General features: G+C 37.2%; 2 protein-coding genes across 2 annotated transcripts in view; one reads left to right on the forward strand and one right to left on the reverse strand.

The window, feature by feature from the left end:
- The window catches only part of GUCY1B1 (guanylate cyclase 1 soluble subunit beta 1), a 106111-nt gene extending 85211 nt beyond the window's left edge, over positions 1 to 20900 (forward strand). The window contains exon 14 of the mRNA XM_032413055.1: positions 20829 to 20900. Coding sequence (XP_032268946.1) covers positions 20829 to 20882 — 54 coding nt within the window. The 3' untranslated portion in view covers positions 20883 to 20900. The remainder of the gene's footprint in view (positions 1 to 20828) is intronic.
- The window catches only part of ASIC5 (acid sensing ion channel subunit family member 5), a 31823-nt gene extending 9036 nt beyond the window's left edge, over positions 1 to 22787 (reverse strand). The window contains exons 1-7 of the mRNA XM_032413059.1: positions 22748 to 22787; positions 19663 to 19969; positions 9669 to 9906; positions 7686 to 7811; positions 4832 to 4981; positions 3308 to 3455; positions 617 to 673 (exon numbers count right to left, since the gene is read on the reverse strand). Of these exons, the coding sequence (XP_032268950.1) occupies positions 617 to 673; positions 3308 to 3455; positions 4832 to 4981; positions 7686 to 7811; positions 9669 to 9906; positions 19663 to 19969; positions 22748 to 22787 (1066 nt within the window). The remainder of the gene's footprint in view (positions 1 to 616; positions 674 to 3307; positions 3456 to 4831; positions 4982 to 7685; positions 7812 to 9668; positions 9907 to 19662; positions 19970 to 22747) is intronic.
- Between the last annotated feature and the right edge of the window lie 3758 nt (positions 22788 to 26545).

A 26545-nucleotide genomic window follows, 5' to 3' on the forward strand; every position in this document is an offset into this window, starting at 1 on the left:
TTCTTCTCTGTTCTGCAATGTTTGAACTAGTCACAACATGCATGCTTTATGTAATAAGAAAAATGCAACAACGCTATTTTGATTATACAAAAGTATCAAATTTTAAAAAACATAAAACCTAGAAATAAAAATCAAAACTCTCTTGCTGTTACTTTGTGACTGAAATTCTTTTAATTCAGATTTATCTTGAAATCAGAGGGTTTTGTTTTGCTTTGTTTTGTTTTACTGTCTATGTTTATAAAAGCTACCGTGCTTAATTTTAAGAACACTGGAAAACTCCCTCTTTACAGTTTCTATTCTGTTTCATTTCTGGACTGGCCATAATATGATTTAATGTGCTGTATAGGGGCGCCTGGGTGGCTCAGTCGGTTGTGTGTCTGCCTTCAGCTCAGGTCATGACCCCGGGGTCCTGGGATCTAGCTCCCCATCGGGCTCCCTGCTCAGCGGGGGACCTGCTTCTCCTTCTCCCTCTCCCACTCCCCTGCCTGTGCTCTCCTGCTCTCTCTGTGTCAAATAAATAAATAAAATCTTTAAAAAAATAAAAATAATGTCTTGTATAACTCTGAGCAACTTTCATATAAATCCTGAGACTAAAGAAGTAAATTAAACCACTTACCAAGTGTAGGAGAAACACAGTTGTAAAACTTTTGTAGGTCACATTCTATCCCATTTCCTTAAAAATAATAAGTGTAAACATAGAAACTTTACATTTTGTGAAATAAGTGATATAATGACAAAAATACCTTTCATCCATCCATCCATCCATCCATCCATCCATCCATTCTTTTGCAAAACAAAACAAAACAAAACAAAAACTATACAAACATGTTAATATCTAAAGAAAATATACATTGGGAGGAAAAATAGTAATGTTTTTGTTTATTTCCATGTTTCTTTTCCTCTGTCTATATCATGCTAAAATCCTTTAAGTGGAGATACTAATTTAAAAATGTAGCTTTGAAATTTAAAATTGTTCTCACATTTACCATCTCATTTGTTCCTACACTAAACCTGTGATGTGGGAGTCATCATTTTACAAATAAAGAAACTAAGGTTCAGAAAGTGGCTTGTCCAAGCCCCTGCAAGGGAATAGGGCTTGGTTCACCTTCTGTCCTGCTCCCTATATCTATTGATTGATTGATTTTTATTTTTTATGGTATTAGTTGAAGGACGCACAACGTACCGTGTACTTTCTTTTTTTTTTAATTTTTATTTAAATTCCAGTTAGTTACCATACAGTGTAATATTAGTGTCAGGTGCACAATTTAGTGATTCAACACTTACATCCATTGATTTAAATAACTCGCACACCTGGTGGGCTGCCTTTCTAGTGGTCAGACGGGGCAGATAAGTACCAATATTAGTAATCACTGGCTGTGGACCTTGAGAGAAATTGTAAAATCAATATGTAGTAGAGCTGAGTTTAATTCCAGGCTGATTCTAAAGCTTTAGTCATTGCACCTTAACACAAATACTTGTCTATTGCTATAACCTTTGCAGTCCCTAGGGTTAGGCTCAGTGTTTATTTAATGCTCTTGTAAATAACCAAAAGAGATAGTCTATTTACAAGTTGTAGATAAATTTGGCTAACTATGAGGAAGTGTTCTTTGTAAGGGAAATGAAAGAAGCAAAAAAAAAAACTACTTCCAGCATTAAATTAATAAAAAAACCCTCTCTTTTCCAAAGTATGCCTTGCTTCTTCCAATGGTATTTGTCCCATTACAAAGAACAATGACATTTTGGAAACAATTCATATCTGAAAAGCTGATTTTCAGGATTGCCTCTGCAAATTGTTCATAGAGGTACTTTTGCTATTTCATTTAATGACTATAGATCTCAATTTCCTCATCCATAAGTAGACTTAGAGGGATATGTGAGGATCAAACCAAATAAGATATCATTCTGAAAGCACTTGGTATATGCTAAAGTTTATAAAAATGCCATGATTTGTATTTTATAGTTCATCTTGTTTCTGGTCCATATTTGTTATCCAGTTCAATTTGCAAGAAATAATACATTATTAAATTATAAACATTATAATCCATCTACCAATTCAGATTTTTTTCCCCCAGAAACTTTGGAAAGATAATTAGGCATGACAAATCAGATCCAGCATGAGCAGTTTTATAGAATGACAGTTTGGGATTATTGGCCAGAGACCAATAATCAGAATTCTAGAAAAAAGGAAGTGACGATTCTCCAAGTTCCTAAGAAGCACTTTGTCAACTAGAAACCATTGTTAATAAGAGCAGAGGTGGTGGGGCGCCTGGGTGGCTCAGTCATTAAGCGTCTGCCTTGGGCTCAGGTCGTGATCCCAGGACTCTGGGATCGAGTCCTGCATCGGGCTCCCTGCTCCACGGGGAGTCTGCTTCTCTTTCTGACCCTCCCCCTTCTTGTATTCTCGCTCTCTCAAATAAATGAACAAAATCTTAAAAAAAAAGAGAGACCAGAAGTGGCATTAGTCTACCTGTGTATGAGAGGTAGTGCGTGCATGTGTGTGTGCACACCTGTGTGTGTGAGATGGGCCATAGCAGCCAATTTAAAGAGCCAAACTGGTATTGCCTTTAATACACTCTCCGTTTCTTTATGAATTTGCTGGCCAAGCGGGATGAGGCAAATCTGAATAAAAATAACCAAGACTTACATAGAATATATTCTGTATCAGACATGTTTCAAACCACTTACATGCTTCTTTCATCTGTACGACAATCCTCTAAGGTAAGACACTGTTAGTGTTCTCCCCATGTTATAGGAAGTACAGAAAGGTTTAGTCTAAGGTCATGGAGAGGAGAAATTGTGTAGCTGAGATGACCAGCCTGGTTCAGAGTCCAGCTCTGATCCACCCACCCTTCTCTACTGCCTCTTTCAGTGTTTGCTGCGAATATCCCTGGCTCCGGAAATGTTCCAAATTGTACGCAGAGGGGGCCTGGAGCTGTTTTTCTGACCACAAAGAAAAGAATTTCCCAAAAATGATATATTCAGGGTTGATTAAGATTTATATAGATGATCTAATTTCTCTTTCGAATTGAGAAAATGGTGATGATCGGTTTTAGACATTTAAGAGCACCCAATTTTCCATCCTGAAAATAAGAATTGGAGACTGGCTCAATTTTCTTTTCTTTTCCCGAAATCTCTGATCTAATTCCATGATTTAAAATCTGTCGGGTAAGGTCATTATTTGTCAAGTAGATGACTTTCTGGCATGGATTTCATAAGAATGGAGAACAATTTTATGATATGTTATTTCCCATGATTCAAGTTAAATAAAAATAATTACATAAGAGGAAATTTATCATTCTTTATTTACCAGGAAGCAGAAAAGGTAAACATCCACATTGTTCTTGTATGTGCTGAGCTTTACATTCCTTCAAGCAACCAGAAGTGCTGTAGGTACTAAAATTCTTTAGCTTGATGTTAGGGTTGCATTCTCCCCAAGGGTATTCTTGATGAACTGTCTTAAGAGAAAATAAACACCTGGCTCAAGAGGTATATCTGAGTCAATCCATACATTTCCATTCCAACAAGAGAAGCTAATATATATATATTTTTTACTTTTCTCTCAGAGCTCTTTGATTTTTTTTTAATTGACTACCTTTGCCTATGATGCTTACTCTATTAGCCTGAAAATCCCTGAAGGTAAATATAACAGTGGCCCTTTAACACATATCCCAAAAGCTCTGTACCTAAAGTGAATCAATAAAATCAGACAGACTGACTGCTCTAAAAATTAACTCATGTAAGAAAAAGTAGTATCATTTATGGAAATAACATATTAACATATTCATAAGTCCACTCCCAAAACAGCAACCAAATTACACACAAAAAATCCTTTATTGAGTACTTATTATGTGCCAGGCAATATGGTAAGTGCTTGGGTGCCTGGGTGGCTCAGCTGGTTAAGCGACTGCCTTCGGCTCAGGCCATGATCCTGGAGTTCCGGGATCGAGTCCCGCATCGGGCTCCCTGCTCGGCAGGGAGTCTGCTTCTCCCTCTGACCCTCCTCCCTCTCATGCTCTCTGTCTCTCATTCTCTCTCTCTGAAATAAATAAATAAAATCTTAAAAAAAAAATATGGTAAGTGCTTTTTTTAAAAAAAATTAAGATTTTATTTATCCATTTGAGAGAAAGAGAGCACAGGGAAGGGGTGCAGGGAGAGGGGGAGAGAGAACCTCAAGCAGACTCCCCACTGAGCACAGAGCCCAACATAGGGCTTGATCTCATGACCCTGAGATCATGACCTGAGCCAAAATCAAGAGTCAGACACTTAACTGACTGAGCCACTTAGGTGCCCTTGTAAGTGCTTTCTTTATGTTATTTTACTTAAACTTCGTAGTTACTATAATAACTATGAAAAAGAGATATTATCTTTATCCGAGAGAGGAGTTGGAATTTCAGGAAGGTAATCAAGGAAACTGCAGAGCAAGTGAGTGGCAAATGGAAATCTGCCAGACATGCCTTACTCCAAGACTCTTGCTCTTCCCACTTATTTTTCTTCTTCCCAGAACATCCCATTGAGAAAACACACAGTTCAGCAACGCGAGGGTCTCTTCATGTTTACTGATCCTTTCCATTTCTAATGAAATTTAAAGTTACCCTGAATTTGCTAGGCTTCCCAGCTGCCACTTATATTGTATATGTGAATTCACTGATTTTACTACATATGTACCTCCTAGTAATGGGAAAGAATCTGAAATGAAACTAACTATGGAATTTCCAGAGGTCTTCTAAAGGCATGGCAGAAAGAGGTTTCTAGTGGATGTATTATTATGTGTATATCCACTTACTACCCTACCTGATTGGCTCAGATTCTACACCTTGTACATGTTATTTACCTTGACTTGGCGGATTGATACCCGGGCGTGCATTCCCACAGGTGACGACAAGCCTAAACCATCAATCTGTGGCACTTTCTTCGGTGAATGGATAACAAAGACGATTCCGGCATCAACGAAACCGAGGGCTGGATCATCAGTGAATTCCTCCTGAAACAACCAACCAAAAATTTTCCTCAATTACAAATTGATATCAATTCTATACACGTTCAAGATTTCGTTTTATTATCTTGTGAGAACATTTGACTTACTTAAAATCAAATATTTCCTATCACTATCGAATTTCTTCTTATATACAGACTGAAAAGTAAACCCCTAAGATGTACTTTTTATGGTTGAATCACCTGTCAAGGTGTCAACAGTTTCTATAGATTACTTTCGCCTTAGATGAATACCATAGTACATATCATGACTGCTAATCGTCTGATTTCCTAAGGGCCCTCTCTTCACCTTGTGGCCTTTTAGTTGCTTCTTTCTTGGCTATTCTCTTTGCTTCGCTTGTTTTAGAAAATCATTTGGCTCCTTTCTTCTCCTTGCAATTAAAATCTCTGGCCTTATTTAAAATTGAAATTCAGGGGTGCCTAGGTGGCTCAGTTGGTTAAGCATCTGCCTTCGGCTCAGGTCATGATCTTAGGGTCCTGGGATGGAGCCCCACATTGGGGTCCCTGCTCAACAGGGAGTCTGCTTCTCCTCTCCCTCTATCCCTCTATCCCTCCCCCTACTCATGCTCACTCTCTCTCAAGTAAATAAATAAAATCTTAAATAAATAAATAAATAAATAAATAAATAAATAAATAAATAAAATTGAAATTCATTCCCCCTAAGATCGAAGATTTACACTATGTTTTTAATACCCATGCTCTTCTATAAATCCTATGCCAGATGAAAAAAAATGAACACTAAACTTCTGGTGATTTTGTTATTAAAGATTTTCCTTGACTTACAATGAGGTTACATCCTGATAAACCCACTGTAAGGTGAAAATATCATAAATCAAAAATGAATTTAATACACTTAACTTACAGAACATTATAGCTTAGCCTAACCTATCTTAAACATGCTTAGAGCACTCACTTTGGCCCACAGTAGGGCAAAATCATCTAACACAAAGCCTATTTTCTAACAGAATGTTGAATATTTCATGTAATTTATTGCATATGGAACCGAAAGTGAGAACCAGAATGGTTGTATGGGTACAGTATGGTTGCAAGTGTATCCGTTATTTATGCTGGTGATTGCGTGGCTACCCGGGAGCAGCCTCTGCCCAAAATCACGAGAGAGAGTCGTACCGCATGTCGCTAGCCCGAGAAAAGATCCAAATTCAAAATTTGAAGTATGACTTTGACTGCATATGTATCACTTTTGCACCATTGTAAAGTTGAAAAATTGTAAGTGGAGACATTGTTAAGTCAGGGACTGTCTGTAGTTGTAATTTTAGATTATAGGGAGAAAGATAGGGCTTGGGAATATGATGATTTTTCCTGTGAATGGGTCAACTGCATACGTAATTGCATTTAATAAACACGCTTAATATTCTATTTGTAACTCAGGACCCTATTTCTCCTGGGTCTGTTATGACTCTCTAAGAAACACTCAACTAGCTAGTCTGGACAAGTACTTAGGAGCCATTTACTTATGGAATATTACTTTGCATTTGCAGATTTTAATTGCATTTTTTTTTTTAAAGATTTTTTATTTATTTATTTGAGAGAGAGAGAATGAGAGAGAGCAAGCACATGAGAGGGGGGAGGGTCAGAGGGAGAAGCAGACTCCCTGCCGAGCAGGGAGCCTGATGCGGGACTCGATCCAGGGACTCCAGGATCATGACCTGAGCCGAAGGCAGTCGCTTAACCAACTGAGCCACCCAGGCGCCCTTTTAATTGAATTCTAAAAATATTTGGGAAATTCTAGTTTGTAAAATTCATAATATAATATTTGAACAGACTATGTGGCTAGTATTTAAATGACCTAGAAATATAAATCAAATATATGTACAATAAATATGTATATATACATTTATATATAAAATCAAATATATATACATGCATTGTACTGTGCAGTACTTTGTTGGAACAAAAAGTGTCTTGAATGGGGTGCAAGAGGAAGTTATGAAACATACCTTAAAGAAAAATTCTTTGAAAGTAGCCAATGGCCCCATTCACTTGGATTGGGAGATAGGATAGTTCAATGGGATTTGGGGAAACTAAGTTTATTTCTCAACTTCACATTAATCATATGATTTTGGATGCTTAATTTATCAACATTTCAGAATCTTCATTTACAAAAACACAGTAACGAAGCAGAATATCTCTACATGTGTAATACTAGGAACAGCTGTGTAAGATAGAACATAGGAATTAACCCTGGTGGGGGGAGCTCTACCAAGTACCCTTGAAGCTGACAACTACTGCATTGCTTAGGTGTCTGGACATCTGCCTCTCAGGCCTAAACACTTAAACTTCTTGGACCAATTACAAGTTTGTAGAAGCTAGGCTTAGGCAAAGTCAATTTATACAACATTCTTTATATAACAAGTATTTTTTTAGTCATCCTTCAGACTATAGATTCCATGGTTTGTCAAATGTGCATAAATGACTTCTTTCTAAAACATATTGCCTTTTTTACATAAAAGTCTTTCTAAAAATATTCATAAAATACATGAAGTCATTTTAAATTAACTATATACATTGTGATTTAGAAACTTCTGTCTTCCTTATTTTGTGGCATGAACATTTCTGGAGTCACAAAAATGACAGTCAGTAGTACAGGGCAAAATATTTTGATCAAATCTTTTGAAACCCCTACACATTCTTGTTTGTCTTGACCCCTGGTGAGGTTTAAGAAAATTCAGTACCTGATTGACATTGAAGAGCAAGCTTAAGCCTCTTCCAGAGACACTGACTTTTTCCTTTGCTTGAATATTTTCGCCATGATTAAAAGTAAAACAATTTCCATATTCAGTGAAGACATGTGCAAAGTCCTCAATATGAAAATAATCCAAATGAAATGTAATTAGTTAGGTATTTTGGCCACTTTTGAAGTTTAAGTTGCTCTAACTTTAAAAAAAAATCAGATGTCTAAATGAGAAAGCAGAAATATCAGAAAGAATAGGTAATACGGTGATTCTGGTTTGTGTCCATTAATAGTTTTTATTTTTTTTAATATGCACTTGTCAATCTGTATGTGATTATCTCATTGAGATTTTTTATGTAAATAAGCATGTTTTATTTTTTATTTATTTATTTATTTTTTTAAAGATTTTATTTATTTATTTGACAGAGAGAGAGATAGCGAGAGCAGGAACACAAGCAGGGGGAACGGGAGAGGGAGAAGCAGGCTTCTTGCTGAGCAGGGAGCCCGATGTGGGACTCGATCCCAGGACCCTGGGATCATGACCTGAGCCGAAGGCAGACGCTTAACGACTGAGCCACCCAGGTGCCCAATAAGCATGTTTTAAAAAGTTATTTGTTGGATATTTAGTAAGGATTCATGGAAACATGTATTCTTACCTATGGAGAAGGCTCTCACATCCTCTCTTTGAGGAACTTCCCCCTCCCCCACCATGTTGGGGCAGCCAATCACATTGCTCTGCTTCTTGGGGGATCCTCTTCCTCCAAATGCCAATACCACAGAGGCACCCATATGATAAAAACTGGACCAATCTGAATACCCCACTCCCTCACTTCAGTGATTGGTTTAAGAATTGACATGTGTCCTAAGTAAAGCTGATCAGTCTTGCATGGAATTATTAAGAGGATACTGGAGGGTTAACCTATGATAATGAGAGGCGAAGGTTGTCAGCAATCCTCATGGCTCCGTGAGGAAAATTCACACAGGAAAAAACCAACATGAGTCATGAGAAAGAAAGAGAGAGAGAATGTTAATGATGTTGTCAAAGTGTTTTGGTTGAGCCTTTTCTGAAGCCAGTCCTACTCTTAAGAGTTCCCTGTTAATTAAACCAATGCATTCTTTCTACTCTTTAGATTCCAGAGGTGGGTTTCTGTGAGTTGCAACTGAAAAATTCCTGTCTAATACAAAATTTCTTGGTGACAAGTTTAAACATGTTGGTTAGTAAATAACAAGCAACACAGAAGAACTTCTCTAAATTAAGAGTTTAGAACTGGGCTTCATCTCAGTCAGATGTCTGTCAGGCCTTTTTTTGTCTGTTTTCTGTGCGCTAAGGAAGGCTACCAGAAGGATAAGGAATTGTGTCCCAGAATCACGAATTTGTGACGTTTACTCAGAATCACCTAACAACACTTGCTGCAGAATTACTGATACTAGAACTAGGGTGTCAAAGTGCCTACATATACCTTTGCTAATAGTTTCCAGGGATATCCAACATTTTATCTGAAATGTAAATTAATTATATAAAGGATAAAAACAGGATGTTATGAGCGATTAGAGAAATATATATAATTTTCACAGTCAAATGCTGGTGGCTGCTCATTTTCTACAGCCTCCAAGAGAAAAAAAAATTTTTTTTGAATGTTGGCTCCTTAATGATAATAAAAATGCTATCTTGGAATATGTTATTGAAGAATGGGAAATATTAAAATATTCCCTTGGGTTAATTTTTTTTTTTTGGAGATTATCCTGCAATAAAAGTAATCAAAGATTTCTGTTCTCTATCTTCTCTTATCTAACCACCTGGAAAAAGAAATATGTCTCATGTGTATTCCACACCCCCTGATGTCATAAGGCTGAGCTAATGAAATATACTCTTTGAGCAAATTTAGATTGATTCCCCATGAAAGTAAACTTGATCTGAGTGTGAAACAGTACACTGCAGTCGTTTATTATGTTGATGATATTTGAAGAAATATCAAATTGTTACCTGTGGACCACAGGGCTTTCCAAAAAAGTCACATTCCAACAGAGTGCTATTGTTGAGATAAAAACCATTTTCTTTTACAAACTCTGTAATGCTGAAGTTTTGATGACTTGCAAGAAAATCAATAGCTTCTTTAAAGCCAGTGTAATTGGACCTGATTTCCTGAAAATGGAGGACTTTGTATACGATATTCCATAAGAAAAAAATAACGCTAAATTTGGCTGCAGCTTCTGTTTGGAACCTATTAGTAGGAATAAAGGCAATATTTAGAATAGCAAACACTTATGATCTAGAGGACAGACATCAAACATCTTGACCCTATTAGCTTCTCCAGCTTATGTGCTACATTTTCCTTCATTCATAATACATTCAAGCAAAACTGAATTCCTAAGAGGTCTTTGCCACATCCTGCAATTTGCCTTGTATTTGAACGTGTCGTTTCATTTACCTAGAATACTTTCCAGACCTTGATCTGGATACATCCTAATGGATCTTCAAGACCCAACATGAAGAGAGAGGTGGGAATGCGAAGTTACTAAGAATATAGACTCAGGGGCCAGATTTCCCGGGTTCAAATCCCAGCTCTGTCATTGTGGCTTTGTACTGTGCCCGTGTGGTTATGTTGGAACTATTTTCCAACATCTTCCTTGTATGTGTCTGGTTACAATGGTAGAGTGGGAACTTCAGTCTCAGACGTACTTTGTGGTACATCTCCTGACTCAGCTTGTTAGTATGGGCCAACAACCAGGACTGGAGCCGCTTAATGGTATGACATCATTTCACTGCGACTCCCGTTTCCTCACTTGTAAAATCAGGGTATGTTAAAAACCTACCTCAAATGTTATTTTGATGAATAGGTTATTTTTCCTAAAACATTTAGAAGTGTGCCTGGAATATAGTGAGAGTCTCAACTATTCATGAAATTAATGCCTCCTAGGGGCGCCTGGGTGGCTCAGTCGTTAAGCGTCTGCCTTGGGCTCAGGTCATGATCCCAGGGTCCTGGGATCAAGCCCCGCATCGGGCTCCCTGCTCAGCGGGGAGCCTGCTTCTCCCTCTCCCACTCCCCCTGCTTGTGCTCGCTCTCTCGCTGTGTCTCTCTCTGTCAAATAAATAAATAAAATCTTTAAAAAAAAAAAATTAATGCCCCCTTTACTGTCCAAATATTTTCCTGGCAATTAAAGCAGAAGGAACCTATTTGCCCTAACTACAATAAGTACGCTGTTAATTCCCTTCTGCTGAGCAATTTCTGCCTTGCCTTATGTATGGTTGTTTATTTGTGTACCATATATTCTTTTCAAAATTTGATTGGTATTTTCATATTTTGGATATTATGTAAGTCTTGAAACTGAACAAACACTCTCCATTCAAATTTACTGCTAGAACGCATAGAATGAAGAGTATATCCACTCTTGCTAAGTACACAGAGCCATGTGGTGCTTGGTTTGTGTGTATGTGACCTCACTCCTGGACTTCTTTTCTGACCCAGATTTTATATTTTACCTTCACTTTCTATTATCTTTTGCTTTCTCCTACAAGCCACATTAAACCCTTTTTCAGTCAAGGTAGAGCATATATAAAACAAAACATGGAAAATAAAAAACACACCCAAACCAGCATCATACATCCTTTTAGAGATGAGAAACTGTTTTCATGGTCAAGTCTAAATAGAATCTCTTACTTAACCAGCTTTGAACCTTGAAGGCCTGCCTTATATCCACCAGCCCAGGTTCTAGAATCCTATACATATCCTCTTTTGACTTCCCCTTTCCTTAGAGACACTATTAACTGATGGTGGTATTCTACCTAACGAGAGTATATCCAACAACCTTGCTTTTCTTGGTCAAATGTGTTTCTAGTGATCTTTGGGGAGTTAACAGTCTACATTTGCAAGTGATTTGGGGTGGGGGTGGATCACAGTGGTAGACCTAATTGAGGAATGGACCTTGAACTTCCTTCAGCTTTCTATCTCTCTGAATGATGACACCATACCAGGGATCTGCTCCAAAGCCCTGCAACTTTGGGGGTTCTACCCAGGCTGATAGTAATGTTCACTGGATTCTTTTCAAAACGACTATGCAGAGAAAAGAAAGAATTCTCACACGTGTAGGAGGTATAAATAAAATAAATGAAGACGGTAAAAGAGAGGGCATTTTAAAATATTCTTTTGAAATGATTTTTTTATTACATCAAAATAGTTGAGACCATGAGGGCGATTTAGCCTGATGAACTAGATTTAATGAATAAAGTTAACAATGTTTGGAACAAAGGAAGTAAAAAAATTGAGACATATTGTTCAGCCTAACACCAAAGTGTCTTGCTCTGAGTCTTTTCGTCTTTAATTTAAATTTCTAAACCTGCCCACGTCTATTCTTTCAGAAATCTTGCTTAGTTAGAGTTTGGCTTACTCTTTTATTTAACATACACTAGTAAGAGGTTGGCAAAAGAAGACACTAATAAAAATGCATTGCTTTGTTGCAACAAGTTAGTAAGTGATAGCCAGTTACAGAATGCATGTGGGAATGTCTCTAACTACACACCCCAGATTTGGGGACACAAATGCACACGTTCCATCTGATGTCCAAGTTGATGCCTGACTCAGCCCTTCATCAGATCCCACCAAAATATATTGAAGCCTAGCATGTATTAACAAGAAATGTATATTTTGCAGATCATTTTATGGAGAGGAAAAATAGGGAAGAACGTCTGCTGTTTGGATTCTTCTATGAGCCAATTTTAGTCTCTTACAGTTCTCTATGGAAATAAAATCTTTGACATGTGCTCATTTTATCTTTGTATAAGAGTCATGATTTTATCTTTGATTTAAAATCCCTTACCTCATATTTAAACAGTAGATTTGGAATAAACCAAGAAGCACAGTGACTACTGGGAAAATAAATGGAACTTGAGTTACTCATTCTAATGTAATAGCTCAAATAACATCCATATTCACTATATCCAGTCATTATTTCTGTTTTTATTCTTTATTTATTTTATTTCTGTGTTTAGCAGAAGAAAACAAATTTCAGAGGTTTTGTTGTTGTTGTTGTTGTTGTTGTTGTTGTTTTGTTTCTTTACCAAATATGATATAATGGAAATCTGTGATTAATTTTATGCTGAAGATAGTTTAGTGAACAGGTTTAACACAGGAACATCTGAGGGTCACTAGAATAGATCCCACAGGAACAAAACCACAAGCAGTATTGCAATTCCTGGAATTTATTGTGAGGTGTGATTTTTATAAACCTCTGCCAAATGTATCCTGATGAGTTTAAGTCCTCTTTATTTAGTCATTGCTTCGTGGGAAAGAACTTTTCAAGATTAAAATTTATAAGTATTTTTCAGTCAACTGTGAATGAAACTATACCTACAAACCCAGCTGTGTTGGCAATTCAGCATGAATATACAAAGAAGGTTAATTTTGATGAAACAATTGACAAATTTGCAAAAGGCTGAAAAACGGAAGCTACGATGCTACAATTATTCATCACACTGACAGATCCAAAATAAAGGTCTTTTCTTTTTATTTCAAAAACACATTAATGTTAAAAATTATCAATGTATTATTTTTCCTATTTTCGTATTATATTTACTTAATTAAATTTTTTTAGAACAAATACATAGAGGCCATTTTGCTATATGTTTAATTTCATAATTGTAACTGAAAATAATTTTGTTATATAAAGGAGGGGAATGTTACAAAAATTATCTACTCTAGGCCGTCATATACCTTGCACAGGCCCCTGAGACCCATGGTAAAAAGTAAACCCTTCCTAATAATCTGAGATCCCTTGGCAAAATTTCCTCATCTCAGGTATCGATTCCTGCTGATAAGGTAGTTTAGCAAGAGTACAGATATTAGGAGCCAACAGCAGACCTTTTTTCCAGTCCCTAACTAGTGACTTTAAGAAAATACCAATGGGCGGTGCCTGGGTGGCTCAGTCATTAAGTGTCTGCCTTCGGCTCAGGTCATGATCCCAGGACCCTGGGATCAGCCCCTCACAGGGCTCCCTGCTCAGTGGGAAACCTGCTTCTCCTTCCCCCACTCCCCCTGCTTGTGTTCCCTCTCTCCCTGTGTCTCTCTCTGTCAAATAAATAAATAAGATCTTAAAAAAAAAAAAAAAAAAGGAAATCGCAATCGTACGCTTTACTTTCTCTATGTGAATTGGAGGCAATGCAGCTTAGAATAATGGTCTTCAGACTGGGACATGTATTGACCTGAGGGTACGCATGCACAGTCAATTTTAAGGGAATAAATTTCCAGATCTTCAACTTTCACCTAAGGTTTAAAAAGAGCCTGTGTTCACAATGGTACTTTTCCCATTTATGAGAGTTTTTACTTGTCACTCATCATAAATCTTAGCATATACTAATGCATACTGGTGTTTGGCAAACTCAGAGCTTCTAGTAGACCCATACACAATTAAATTGTATCTTGCCTCAGAAAAGACCCTAAGAATTAATCAAGGCTCCTTAAATTTTGTCTTGCTTTGTCATGCACATATTTCTGATTAGGGTGAAGCTTGGCGTTAAGCACAAGGGGTTTGAGCACTTGCTGGGATCTTCTGAATTGAGAAAAGCTATAGTAGTACAGAGTAGTACAATTTGTTATTTTAAATGTAGCTGGGTTATTCTGTGCGACTTCTCGATTATTGAGAAAATCAAGTAAAGTCCGTAGATAACAATTTATGTGATTTATATCAATGTGCTTTATGCAATAAAATCGCTAAAACTTCATGGAATCACATAAAATATTTATTCTTATGACCGTCGATCCTTATCCTACTCTATCTCATAAAATTTATAATATTTTTGATCTCCTAAAATAAGAAATAAACTTATTTAAAATTACGGTTTAAAATTTAGATATCAATTTAAAATATGCATGTAGAATAAATAGTTTTTCAAAGTTCCATTATATGGCCCAAGAACTAAAACGTTTGAAGACCACTGGCTTTGAGAACCAGACAGTAGACGGCTTGAGTCCTTTCCCTCATCAGCCAGTAATTTGCTGAACTATATTGAGTAAGATGCTCATATACTGAGATTCAAAGTATCTACCTATAAAACTAAACTCTGGGAGATGAAAATGTCTCCTACCCCTACAGTACGGATGTCACCTAAGTTCTTTGTCATCTAAGAAAATAATTCCCTTATAATTAAGAATTTCCCTATTCTGTAACTATAGTTTCTAAAATATTGAATATTTTTTTTTTGTCTGGGTATTTACGGTATCTAACTGAGCTAGAATACACTACCAGTTTTTTTTAAGATACACCAACACAAGAGCCTAAATCGTTGATTTGTGATTTGAGCTATGCAAAATGAATTACATTTTTATACTAAAAATTATGAAAATACTTATATCATAGATTATTAAATATTTTCTTTGAGATCTTTATTTCTAGAACAGGTGCTTGCAGCTATAAATTTCCCTGGCAGCATGGCTTCAGTGGCATCCCATAATTTTTTTAAAAGATTTTCTTTATTTATTTGAGAGAGAGAGAGAGAGAAAGCGCATGCAAGCGGGGGGAAGGGGAGGAGTAGAGGGAGAGGGACAAGCAGACTCTGCCCTGAGCTTGAAGCCCGCCATGGGACTCTATCCCCTGACTCCGAGATCAGGACCCAAGCCAAAATCAAGAGTCAGATCCTCAACTGACTGAGCCATCCAAGCACCCTGGCGTCCCATAAGTTTTGCTATGTTGTATTCTCATTTTTCATTCACCTCAGAGTATTGTCTAATATTTTATTTCTTCTTTGACTTGTTGGCTATTAGGGTGTTTAATATCCACACCTCAGTTTCTTTCTATTAATGATTTCTGATTTCACTCTATTGCTGTTGATGGACATACTCAGAATGATTTCAAATCTTTTGAATTTTTCGAAGTTTATTTTATGGCCTTGCCATAAATGTTTCACGTGCACTTGAGAAGAGTGTGTATTCTGCGGCTATGGCATGGAATGGCCCACAGATTCTTTTAGGTCTAGTTTGTTTCTGGTTTATATGGATGTTCAAGTCTGCTCAGTCTTTCGTTTCCTTGTTGAGCTTCTGCTCTGTTGTTCTACTGATTACTGAAAGTGGGGTACTGAAGTATGCAACTGTATGTGTTGAATTGTATCTTCCTGAGAGATCACCCCTTTTATCATTATAAACTGACTCTCTTTATCTCCAGTAACATACTTTGTTTTAAATTCAATAATGAGAACAATGAATGGGAGTCCCTGTTGCTCCACATTCTCACCGGGATGTGAGGTCTCTTTTAGATTTTGGCCATTCTGATACGTGTCTAGTGGTATCTCATTGTTATATTAATTTGCATTTCCCTGATGACATTTGATGTGGAGCATCTTTTTAAGTGCTCAATTGTCACCTGTACATTTTCTTTGGTGAGGTATTTGTTAATGTCTTGGACTCATTTTTTAATCAAGTTTTTCTTATTTTTAAGTTTTAATAGGTCTCTGTGTGTTCTGGATAACAGTCCTTTATCAGATATGTCTTTGGCAAATATTTCTCTCATTTTGTGGCTTCTCTTTTCATTATCTTAATCTCTCCAGGGCATAGATTGACCTGCAGTCTAATCTAATTAAGTGTGGGCCCCTTTAAAGGAGTAGATTTTGAGGCCAGTCTTTGAGAGTTCTTCTAACCCCAGGAGAACTCTTCTTGTATATCTCTTCTCTGTATTCTTACAAAAAACTAACTGGTCTATAGTTTAGTTTGTTCTCATAAACCTACTAACCTCCTCTTAATTGTTTACCACCAAAATCTATGTTGTTTTGAGGGCATCCTTAGGCTTGAACCATACACTCTGTTACAAGCCAAGTTGAATTTCACCACACTCTGTTACAAGAAGAGTTCCATTAGGGAGAACGGCAGACTTCTTTGTTCTTATGGCCCGCCTCTCCCACTGGGTAAAATATTTATAAGCAGCATTCTGGACAGGGCAGTGGTTTATAGTCTTCTGACCATGGCTCTCTCAGTATGGAACCTCCACCCTTGAGCAGGCTGAGGTGAAGGCAATTAAGTGTTCTGGTCTACCACCCCCAGGGTAGAGCTTCTACCCTGTAAGTGGGAGTCACGAGTAATGGAACTCCCGGTCTCTTACCTGTACGCATCTGGAATTTAGCCTTTGCAATATGAAGTTGAATTGAATGAGTAGTGCTGGCAGCCTGCATTTCCTGGCGCATAGTATAGCCTTTGACTGGAAAGGGGGAAGAGACAGAGCCCTGTCTTTTTGGTCAGACCCACCTAGACCGTAGCTTCATGTCATGTCAAGAGAGAAGGGAGAGGTTTGTGGCACAAGTTCTATAGACTTTCGCTGTTCTTACTGAGATTTAGTGGATTTTTTTTTTAAATAAGTGTTTCTTCATTTACTATATTCCCTGAGGACAATTTCCAGAGACTTTAATGGTTCCTTTTAAAAAATATATTTAGGTACATTTTATTATATTCTAAATATTGTAGTAGATACAATGATCTTTTCTTTTTTTCTACTAATTCTTTTATTTATTTTTATTTTTTTATTTTTTAAAGATTTTATTTATTTATTTTAAGAGAGAGACACAGTGAGAGAGGGAACACAAGCAGGGGGAGTGGGAGAGGGAGAAGCAAGCTTCCTGCGGAGCAGGGAGCCGGATGCGGGGCTCGATCCCAGGACCCTGGGATCATGACCTGAGCCAAAGGCAGACGCCTAACGACTGAGCCACCCAGGCGCCCCACTACTAATTCTTTTAAAAAACTTTATTTTATGTGATAGGAACACTGAACAGAGAGATCTACTCTCTTAACAAATCTAACTGTACCATACAGTATTGTTGATTATAGGTACAATGCCGCCCAGCAGGTCTCTAAAACTTCTTTGTCTTGTATAACTGAAACTTTATGCTTATTGATTACTAACTGCCCATTTCCATTCCCTTTCCCTCAGTCCTTGGCAACCACCATTCTACTCTTTGATTCTATGAATTTAATTATTTCAGATACATCACGTAAGTGGAGTCATGTAGTATTCCTTTTTGTGACTGGCTGATTTCATTTAGCATAGTGTCCTCAAGATTTATTCACACTGTCTCATATTGCAGAACTTCCTTCTTTTATAAGGCTGAATAATATATCAGTGTATGCACATAATACGTTTTGTTTATCCATTTATCTATCAATGGGCATTCAGATTATTTCCACATTTTAGGTATTATGAATACTGTTGCAATCAATATGGGAGTGTTAGTATCTCTTTGAGATCTTGTTTTAAATTCTTTTGGATATATACTTGAAGTGAAATTGTTGGATTATATGGTAAATCTATTTTTAATTTTTTGAGAAGCCTCTGCACTGTTTTCCATAGTGGATCCTCCCTTGTGCATTCCCACCAACAGTGTACAAAGATTACAATTTCTTCACATTCTCACCAACACTTGCTGTCTTTGTTTTTGTTTTGTTGTTGTTGTTTTGTGTTTTTGTGTTTTTGTTTTTTTTATATAATAGCTATCCTGACAGGTGTGAAGTGATATCTAATTGTGTTGTTTATTTGCATTTCTCTGATGTTTAGAGACGTTGAGCGTTTTTTTTTTTTATATATACCTGTTGGCCATTTATATGTCTTCTTTTAAGAAATGTCTATTCAAATCCTTAGTACATTTTTAAATTGGGTCATTACGTTTTATGGGGGTTTTTGTTTGTTTGCTATTGAGGTGTAGGAGTTCTTTATATTTTGATGATTTACCCCTCAATGATTGCTTTTTTTAAAAAAAATATATATATATATTTTTTTACCAGTTATGGTTGTTTCTCTGAAGAGAAGGTCTGTGAAATTCCTTATACTGCCATTCTCAAAAGAGCATATACATTTTATTTTAATAACAGATATCTTCAACCAACCTTTGCTTGTATTAGAACACAGACCATTTAACATAGACAATAGTTTTAAAAATCTTTGAGGGGTGGGTTGATTTGCTTTTACTCTTGATACACACCTTGACATATATCTAGTAGTCACACAAACATGCTATAATATCTAATACATATGGAACACCTGTCCAAGGAAGATCCCAGGAATGAGACAAAATGGTGTATTTCTTATCTCATCTAATGTAAAAGCAAACGAAGCTCAGAAGATTAAGTGGCTTGTCCATGAACAAGTAGTGGATCAGTGGTGGTTCTTAAGGAAATCAACCCCCCCACCACCTCCCAGATAAATCCTACATGTGATCTTTCAGGCTCATCCATAGGCAAATACAGGGCTTTCTCTGGAAGGCCTCTTGGGGGACAGCTACCCTCCTACAGGAGACTTAGGGTAATTGTTGAATTGCTGTTTTCTGGAGGGAGTTGTAGTTAAGGACTCAAGAGCAGCAGAACATTAAACCAAGTGTGAGGCTCTTCGAGCTCAGGGCCCTGTGTGACTGCACAGGTCAGACGTCCATGAAGCTGGCCCCCCTCTGTTACATTAAAGGTCTCATCGTGAATGCATCAGAACATTTCCAGTCTCCAAACTACTTTTGCTCAGTGGTTCCCTCTTCAGGTTCTTCCTCATCTCCACCTAGAAACTGCTGTTTAGCAGATGTCTAGGGCATCCTTGATACTCGACTTCTGTGATACCCCAAACATAGCCCATCACCTGTCCCCTGTGCTTTCAGAGCCCTTGAGCATACTTTATGGTACTGCACAATGACCATACATATTGCATTGTGATTGTTCATGTTTCTTTCCTTTTTGCTAATTAACAAACTCTTTAAGCACAAGGATCCAGACTTTTACGTTGATCTAACCACAGGATTTGGTGTGCTGCCTAGTAAATAATTGTGAAAAGAAAGAAGGAAGAAAAGAAAGAAGAAATCAAATAAGCTTCTTTGCCCTCCTAAATTTGGGTTTTTAAGTATAATTTAAGAACTTGATGGGTTTAGATACATTAAATATCACATAATAAAACTCTATATTTCAGTGATACAAGAAAGGTTATACTAACAAAGTTGTAGAGACTTATTACACTAAAAGAGGAATTTTTACCTGTTTAAATTACAAAATGTCACAGCTGGGAAGTCGATCTTTTCCACATACTGAACCTCTATAGACGTCGTGGTGGGCCATGTGAAGTAGTTGACCAAGCGACTGTAGATCTGCCATACGACGAGTAAGACTGAGCCCAAGACCACCACCAACCAGATCAGCTTTCGAATTTTGCTCTGGTTGCGAACGATATTGTGCACCCCGTGAAAGGAAGTGGAGATGGCAAAGTCATGGTCAAACTTCTTTCGATCAGTGGGAGATGGCAGCGGTTTCTTTGAAAGGCATAGCTTTATCTTTTCCAAGAGTCCTTACGTTTAACAAAATAATGAAACAAAGAAAAGTAATGAGTCAGAAATCCTCAAAGCTATCTGTGAGAAACATGATTCAAAGAAGTTCAAACAGGTTACCCTTTGTATGTATAATACATAAATATTAAAAATCCATCTTGGGTTACATGGTTTCTTTAGGTATCAAGATGTAGACGTGTTGAGGGCATGGGTCTGATCGAATGGGCAGCTTGCAACTCATAATTTTCAAAAAATTAGCTCTCATTTTTGAAATACAATTTCTTGCGGTGCCTGGGTGGCTCAGTCGGTTAAGTGGCTGCCTTCAGTTCAGGTCAAAATCCCAGGGTCCTGGGATCTGATTGGGCTCCCTGCTCAGCAGGGAGCCTGCTTCTCCCTTTCTCTCTGCCCCTCCCCCTGCCACTGCATGCTCTCTTTCAAATAAATAAATAAAATCTTAAAAATAAATAAATAAATAAAATACAGTTTCTTGTTGAAGAATCACAAAGTCCCTTAGATGTCATGAGCAAAACCAGGCTGATTCTTCTGAGGGTAGTAAGTGGGGCTAAAAAGCAATCTGATCCACAGTAATGTATTATGTGGCTGAACTTCTGTAGCTGCCTAGGCTTTGAAACACAACTATTTTACTTCAGTTGGCTAATTTAGTCTGGAATATCTAAAGTTGCATTATCAGTGAAGCAGTGTATCTTCAGCCTCTTGAGAAAGTGAATTAATTCTTTCAATAGTGTCAGTAATCAGTCACCTCATGTTTATTTATATTGATTGATAAGGACTGGTAAAGGTGGCCCTAAATTTTTTTCTGGCAGTATATAACATATTCCGAATTTTCTGTTGTTTTAATTTGTTTTTATTTTTCTGTAGAAGATATGGAGAATTTCTTCGCTGAAGGAAGGCTGCGAACAGCTCAGAGGATGAGATGGTCTTTGAAACAGAAATATCAGGTTCCTGGTCTAGGCCTTGCGTCTTATAACCTGTGCTACTGTTCTGACACTGTGTCAAGTTCCTTCATCTTTCTAATATTTGGTTCCTCTTTGGGCACCTGGGTGGTTCAGTTGGTTAAGCGACTGCCTTCGGCTCAGGTCATGATCCTGGAATCCTAGGAATGAGCCCCTCATGGGAGCAGGGAGTCTGCTTCTCCCTCTGACCCTCCCCCCCTTGTGTTCTCTCTCTCTTTTTCTCAAATAAATAAATAAAATCTTAAAAAAAAAAATACCTGGTTCCTCTTCCATCTGAGGGGCGAACAGTCTTTGCCTCATGAGTTTGTTGTGAATATTAAATAAGATAATACCTGGGGATGGCTTGGCATATCATCTGAACCATGGTAAGTACTCAATTTGTCTTGGCTATTTTTGTTATTCTGCTAATTTAGTAGTGACGTGGCAAGTGGTAAAATATTCAGGGAGTTTTAAACATTGTCTACAATTCTTATTTAAGAAATGAGTTCTTAATGGCCTCACAAATGCTCATAATTAAGTGAATTGATGTTTATATTTTTTGCTTCAAGAAGTATTATTTCTGTCATCTGATCAGCATTAATTTATTTCTAAAAGGTTTCAATGTGGCTTATCATTAAATCATGATTTAATACTTCATAGGTCCCAGTCAGTTAGCTGAGTTTATGTCACGATATATAAAAGGTACCTATAAGCATTTTCTAAGGGACTCCATTTCATTTGCAGTGTTAGGACAGAAGTACAAATTATATTAAAATTATTTTACGGACTATACACTAAGCAGGAAATTTTGTATGCATCTGATTAGCTTGAGTTTAGACAAAAATTTTGTAATAGTCCCACATACTGTTGTTTTTCATATTGAATTAGGTAATGTATATATAAAGTAACGGGCACAGTCCCAGGGCAAAATCAGAAATATAAGAAAAGCTATTATTTTTATTCCCTAGCAAAATAAATTTAACAACGTTCTTTTGTGTATTATGTAGCCATTAATTACAAACACTAAGAAATGACTCTTACAGAAGGACAACTCAGTCTCTGGGCATCTGGCACCCTTCCTAGTACAGAGCTCAAAGCTGTTCAAAAGGGAAGAGTAATCTAGTAATCAGTAACTGGCCAACCAAAGTATTGCTGTTTGCAAGCATTACCCTGAAAAATATGTTTCAGGCTTATTTGTTGAAAATCAGCTTGTTTAATATAGATCTGCTCCTTGACAATTGCTCTGGTTTTACTGGAATATTCTTAATCATTTGCTAAGGTTTTAAAAGAATTTTGTAAATAATTACTATTGTACACGAATAGTGAAGAAACAAGGTGAAATATTACCATGAGGAAGGTTAAAATTGGTTTAATAAATGGCACACCAGCGTGCCTGCAAAGCAAAGGAAAGGTCTTACTTTCCTGAACGAAGTAAACACTACGTAATTATGGCAAGTGGCCCTTGCATTGAACACTGATCTTTATAGAGGCATTTTGAGGCACATCAAACATGTTTTGCTGTATTTTTAAAAGTAAAACTTGTAGGCATATGATAAATAGAAACCCAAAAAAAAAAAAAAAAAAAACCCAAAAGCACACGAAAAAGAAAAACAAACAAAACCAAAAAATAGATTCTAGCATATAGTAATATTTTACAACTATTTTCATTCAACTCCCTCATACAAATTGCTTCTTTCCTATGTAACAAACACTATTACTCATATCCATGTAATATTGGAAATCAGACTTCTCAAATGAAAAAAATAATCCCCCTTTCCCTTGGCTAATGTCTAACCTGTAGGAATGAACATGGTAACCGCTCTGAGGAGTTGACTCCTTACCCACCTTTCTCAGCGGATGCTTTTGGTTTCTCAGTCTGCTCCATTCTCAAGTTCAGCATGCAGAGTCCTTGGTGTATACCCAATTTTCATCAGTAACCATATTCATTTTGTGGCCTTTATATAAAATACAGCAGTTGAGGTTGTAAAACATGGGGGCAATTTAAATGTTTGTGTTGCTATGTTTTGCCTCATACAACACATAATCTGCAAACCAAAAATGCTGGCAGAACTAGCTATGGGTATTTATGGACTGATGAGAAGCCATCTTAGAGTGAAACCAAAAAATATAATTAGGAAATCGTTTTCTCAGAATTAAAGAGAGAATCCCGACAGAAATCTGTGGCTTTAGAATCACCCCTGAGCAGCCTAGTGATGCACCTGGACGAGAGCCGCCTGCCTTTATTTCTACCTCTCTCTTTATCCTGCTTTGAATCAAAACACAGTTGAAATGAAATTTGGGGGGTAAAAATGTCTTTTTCTGGTTGAAGTTACTTTCTTATTATACAAATGAAACTGTTTTAAACAAAAATAGTAATCAGTGACAATGACAAAATAAAACATTAGAAAACCTCTCCTCCAGAAGTAATGATTGCCAGAAGCATACAAATTCAATAAAACACAAAGGCCAATTATTTGTTCATATTAACATTTTTGAGAAGTTATTAGAACTTATTATATTAAATAATAAACTGGAAAATATGCATGATTGTGTATAAATGGCACCACCTGTTGACACAACTGAGGAACTGCATGTGTCTCTGCTTGGAGCCTAGTGTTTGGTAACACTAACCATTAACATGGCTAGATAGATATATATATATTTTTTTTTTAAGATTTTTTATTTATTTATTTGACAGAGAGAGACACAGCGAGAGAGGGAACACGAGCAGGGGGAGCGGGAGAGGGAGAAGCAAGCCTCCCGCCGAGCAGGGAGCCCGATGCGGGGCTTGATCCCAGGATCCTGGGATCAGGACCCCAGCCCAAGGCAGACCCTTAACAGCTGAGCCACCCAGGCGCCCCATGGCTAGATATATTTTACATATATTTCTTTGGAAACTCAGTACTATAAGTTAAAACTAGTGTTATATGGAAGCAAGCTAAGAAATCTCAAGGGATGTAAATGAAAGTCCTGGGATGACTTCCCCAACAAATTAAAGATTTCAGGAAGAGGGTCAATCTCATGATGTATGGATTTCTCTATGAAAGAGCTCTTCTCTGGGATTACATTACAACCTCAGCTAGAGTATTTTAAAATTTGGTTATACCTGAGAAGAATAACAGCTGACTTACTTATTCACCTTTCCTTCCCTTCCTGTTGTGCCTCATTTCTTCATCCTACTCTCTTTCCAGAGCAGTTGGGGAGCCCTGGGATGAACCAGGTAACAGATTAGAGTGCTAAGTAGGCCTAATTATCAGTTATCCACTGTTTGAACTTCCAAGGGTAGAGTCATTAGCTGATTCAAGGAGGGAACAGACTGGTAGGAAGGGGGCCTAGTCCAGAAAAAACAGTCCAGGTGGAGAACAATAATAAAGAGGGAGGGGAGAGGGGTTCCTGTGAGGGGGGCGGGGGTGAGGGAAGAAAAATCAAGAGAAAAACAGTCTTCCAAAGCTATATTTCATTTGCTTCATAGTTTAACCAAGTCTAGGAAATAACTAGCAATTTTCTTAAGGTTTCTTCATGTTTTCACTCCCACTTCATTTCCTCTTTCTTGGTGCCCACACCTTTAGTTATTTCCCCACAATGGTTTTGTGCATTAGAGAGAGAGAAAAAGAGTGCAACAGAAAGGAAGGCGAACAGGCAAGATCTCTCCATTTTTTTTGCTTATCTTTTACTTAATAAAGAAAAAAAGAAAAGAAAGCATCTTCTTTTTTTGTATTTGCTCAAACTCATCCCTCTCTTCTGGGACATTTAAAAATGATGAAAGTATTTACCCCTGCTTGCACTCATCATCAGTGTGCTGATCCTCATCTCTCCTCCACTTTAAGATGAACTTTTCACTGCTGCTTTTTTGCTGCTTCTCTCTTCAGCTTACAATTACTTCACGGTCTCCCCCACTCTATTAGCAACTTTTAGTAAACTTAAATTCCCATCCTCTCTGTCTAGCGAGAAAATCTCCCACTCCTTTGCCCCGTTCTTCCCTGTTTGATTGACATAGAAGCCGAGTATCCTTTCCACAGTATCCCTTATTTTTTATTCCTCACCTGAACTTCCTTAACTCTCTGAAAGATCTCATTAAAAGTACAGACACCCCCATGTTCCTTCCTCCTACTTTTTGGGCTTGCAGCTGATTTGCATAGTGAGTGCATTTGGTAAAAGACAGATTTTCAGATCCCTTTCGACACCACCCCACAACATACACACACACAAAGGTGGGTCATTAAATGGCAAACCAAATGCAGTGAGGATCTAAAGAGTTTCAAATTGTCATAGCAAAAGTAGCGTCAACTGCAGAAAAGTCACTCATCATTACTGATAAATGCAAAAGGTGAAATAAAAGAGAATGGAGAGGAGGGGGAAAAAAAATTCTCATCTGACCCCGAATTTGAATCCAGAACATAAAACACATTACGAATTTTATGCAGTGTCTAGAGAAGTATTTTCTGGCCCAGTATCAATTATATAGACACACAAATGTGTCTTTTTCAAATATTTCCTACTTACTCTATTTTTCAAAAAAATTCATGTGTTTTTCATAAAAATGTTGATCCTATTGAACTGGCATGTATCTAAAGGTATTTTAAAAAGTCATCTTTGGCTACTACTTTTAAATTTAGCTTTGAATTAAAACAAAATTACATTTTGTTTAGGATAACGCATAACCATTAATAGTGATGCGTTTTTTTTCTGTTTATATTTAGACAGATTTGAAAAAGTGTACGGGATCTGCAAAGGAAGAGAAGGTAAAGAATACTTTTTCTTTTACTGGAAATAGATATTTTTTTCTTAATAATTTGAAAGAAAAACTAAAGTGAACCCACAGCTTAGCATGTTTTCAATAAATACTTTGATGATATCTTGCTTTGGTTTGTAATAATACAAAAAGCAGAAGTGATACTGCTAGTTTTTGTTACACCCTGTGTGTAAGCATTGTCGGTGAATGCTTTTGTATTCAATGCACTATAACTTTTTTCTAAAACACTAAGTGGAAAAAATTAGCCACCATATCACATCTATTCAACACAAATAAATTCATGCATCTAAAATGACAGCATTGGTGTAGAAAGGGACCTTACAATAGACATCACCAACTCTAACCCTATTGCCGTCCCCACCCTCACCCATATAACAGAGGAGTAAGCTCAGACATGAGGTAAGAGAATAGAAGTTCCACAAAAGCAGGGTTCTTGGCCTGTTTGGTTTGCTGATCTATTAACTCTGGAAAAATGTCTGGCAGGTAGGAGGCAGTCAGTAAATATTTGTGAATGAATAGAAAGTTTGTCCCAGCCTTGTACTTTTCTCATGACACCCATTAACATAAGAAAATTAGTGTAATTTTTTTCCAAACTTTTATTTTTAAAAGTGCAAACTGGGGTGGTGGGTGGCTCAGTTGGTTAGGCGTCCCACTCTTAGTTTCTGCTCAGGTCGTGATCTCAAGCTTAAGAGATGGAGCCCCATGTCAAGCCGCCCGTAGGGCGCCTCGCTCCAGGGTGAGTCTGCTTGGATTCTTTCTCACTCTCCCTCTGTCCCTTCTCCTCCTCTCTCTCTCTCTCTCTTAAATTAATAAAGAAATCTTTAAAAGAATAAGAAATAAAAAGCACAAACTTACAGTAAAATTGCAAGAACTGTGCGATGAATACCTAA

Source organism: Phoca vitulina, unplaced genomic scaffold (assembly GCF_004348235.1).
Source record: "Phoca vitulina isolate PV1807 unplaced genomic scaffold, GSC_HSeal_1.0 scaffold14, whole genome shotgun sequence".
NCBI lineage: Eukaryota > Metazoa > Chordata > Mammalia > Carnivora > Phocidae > Phoca > Phoca vitulina.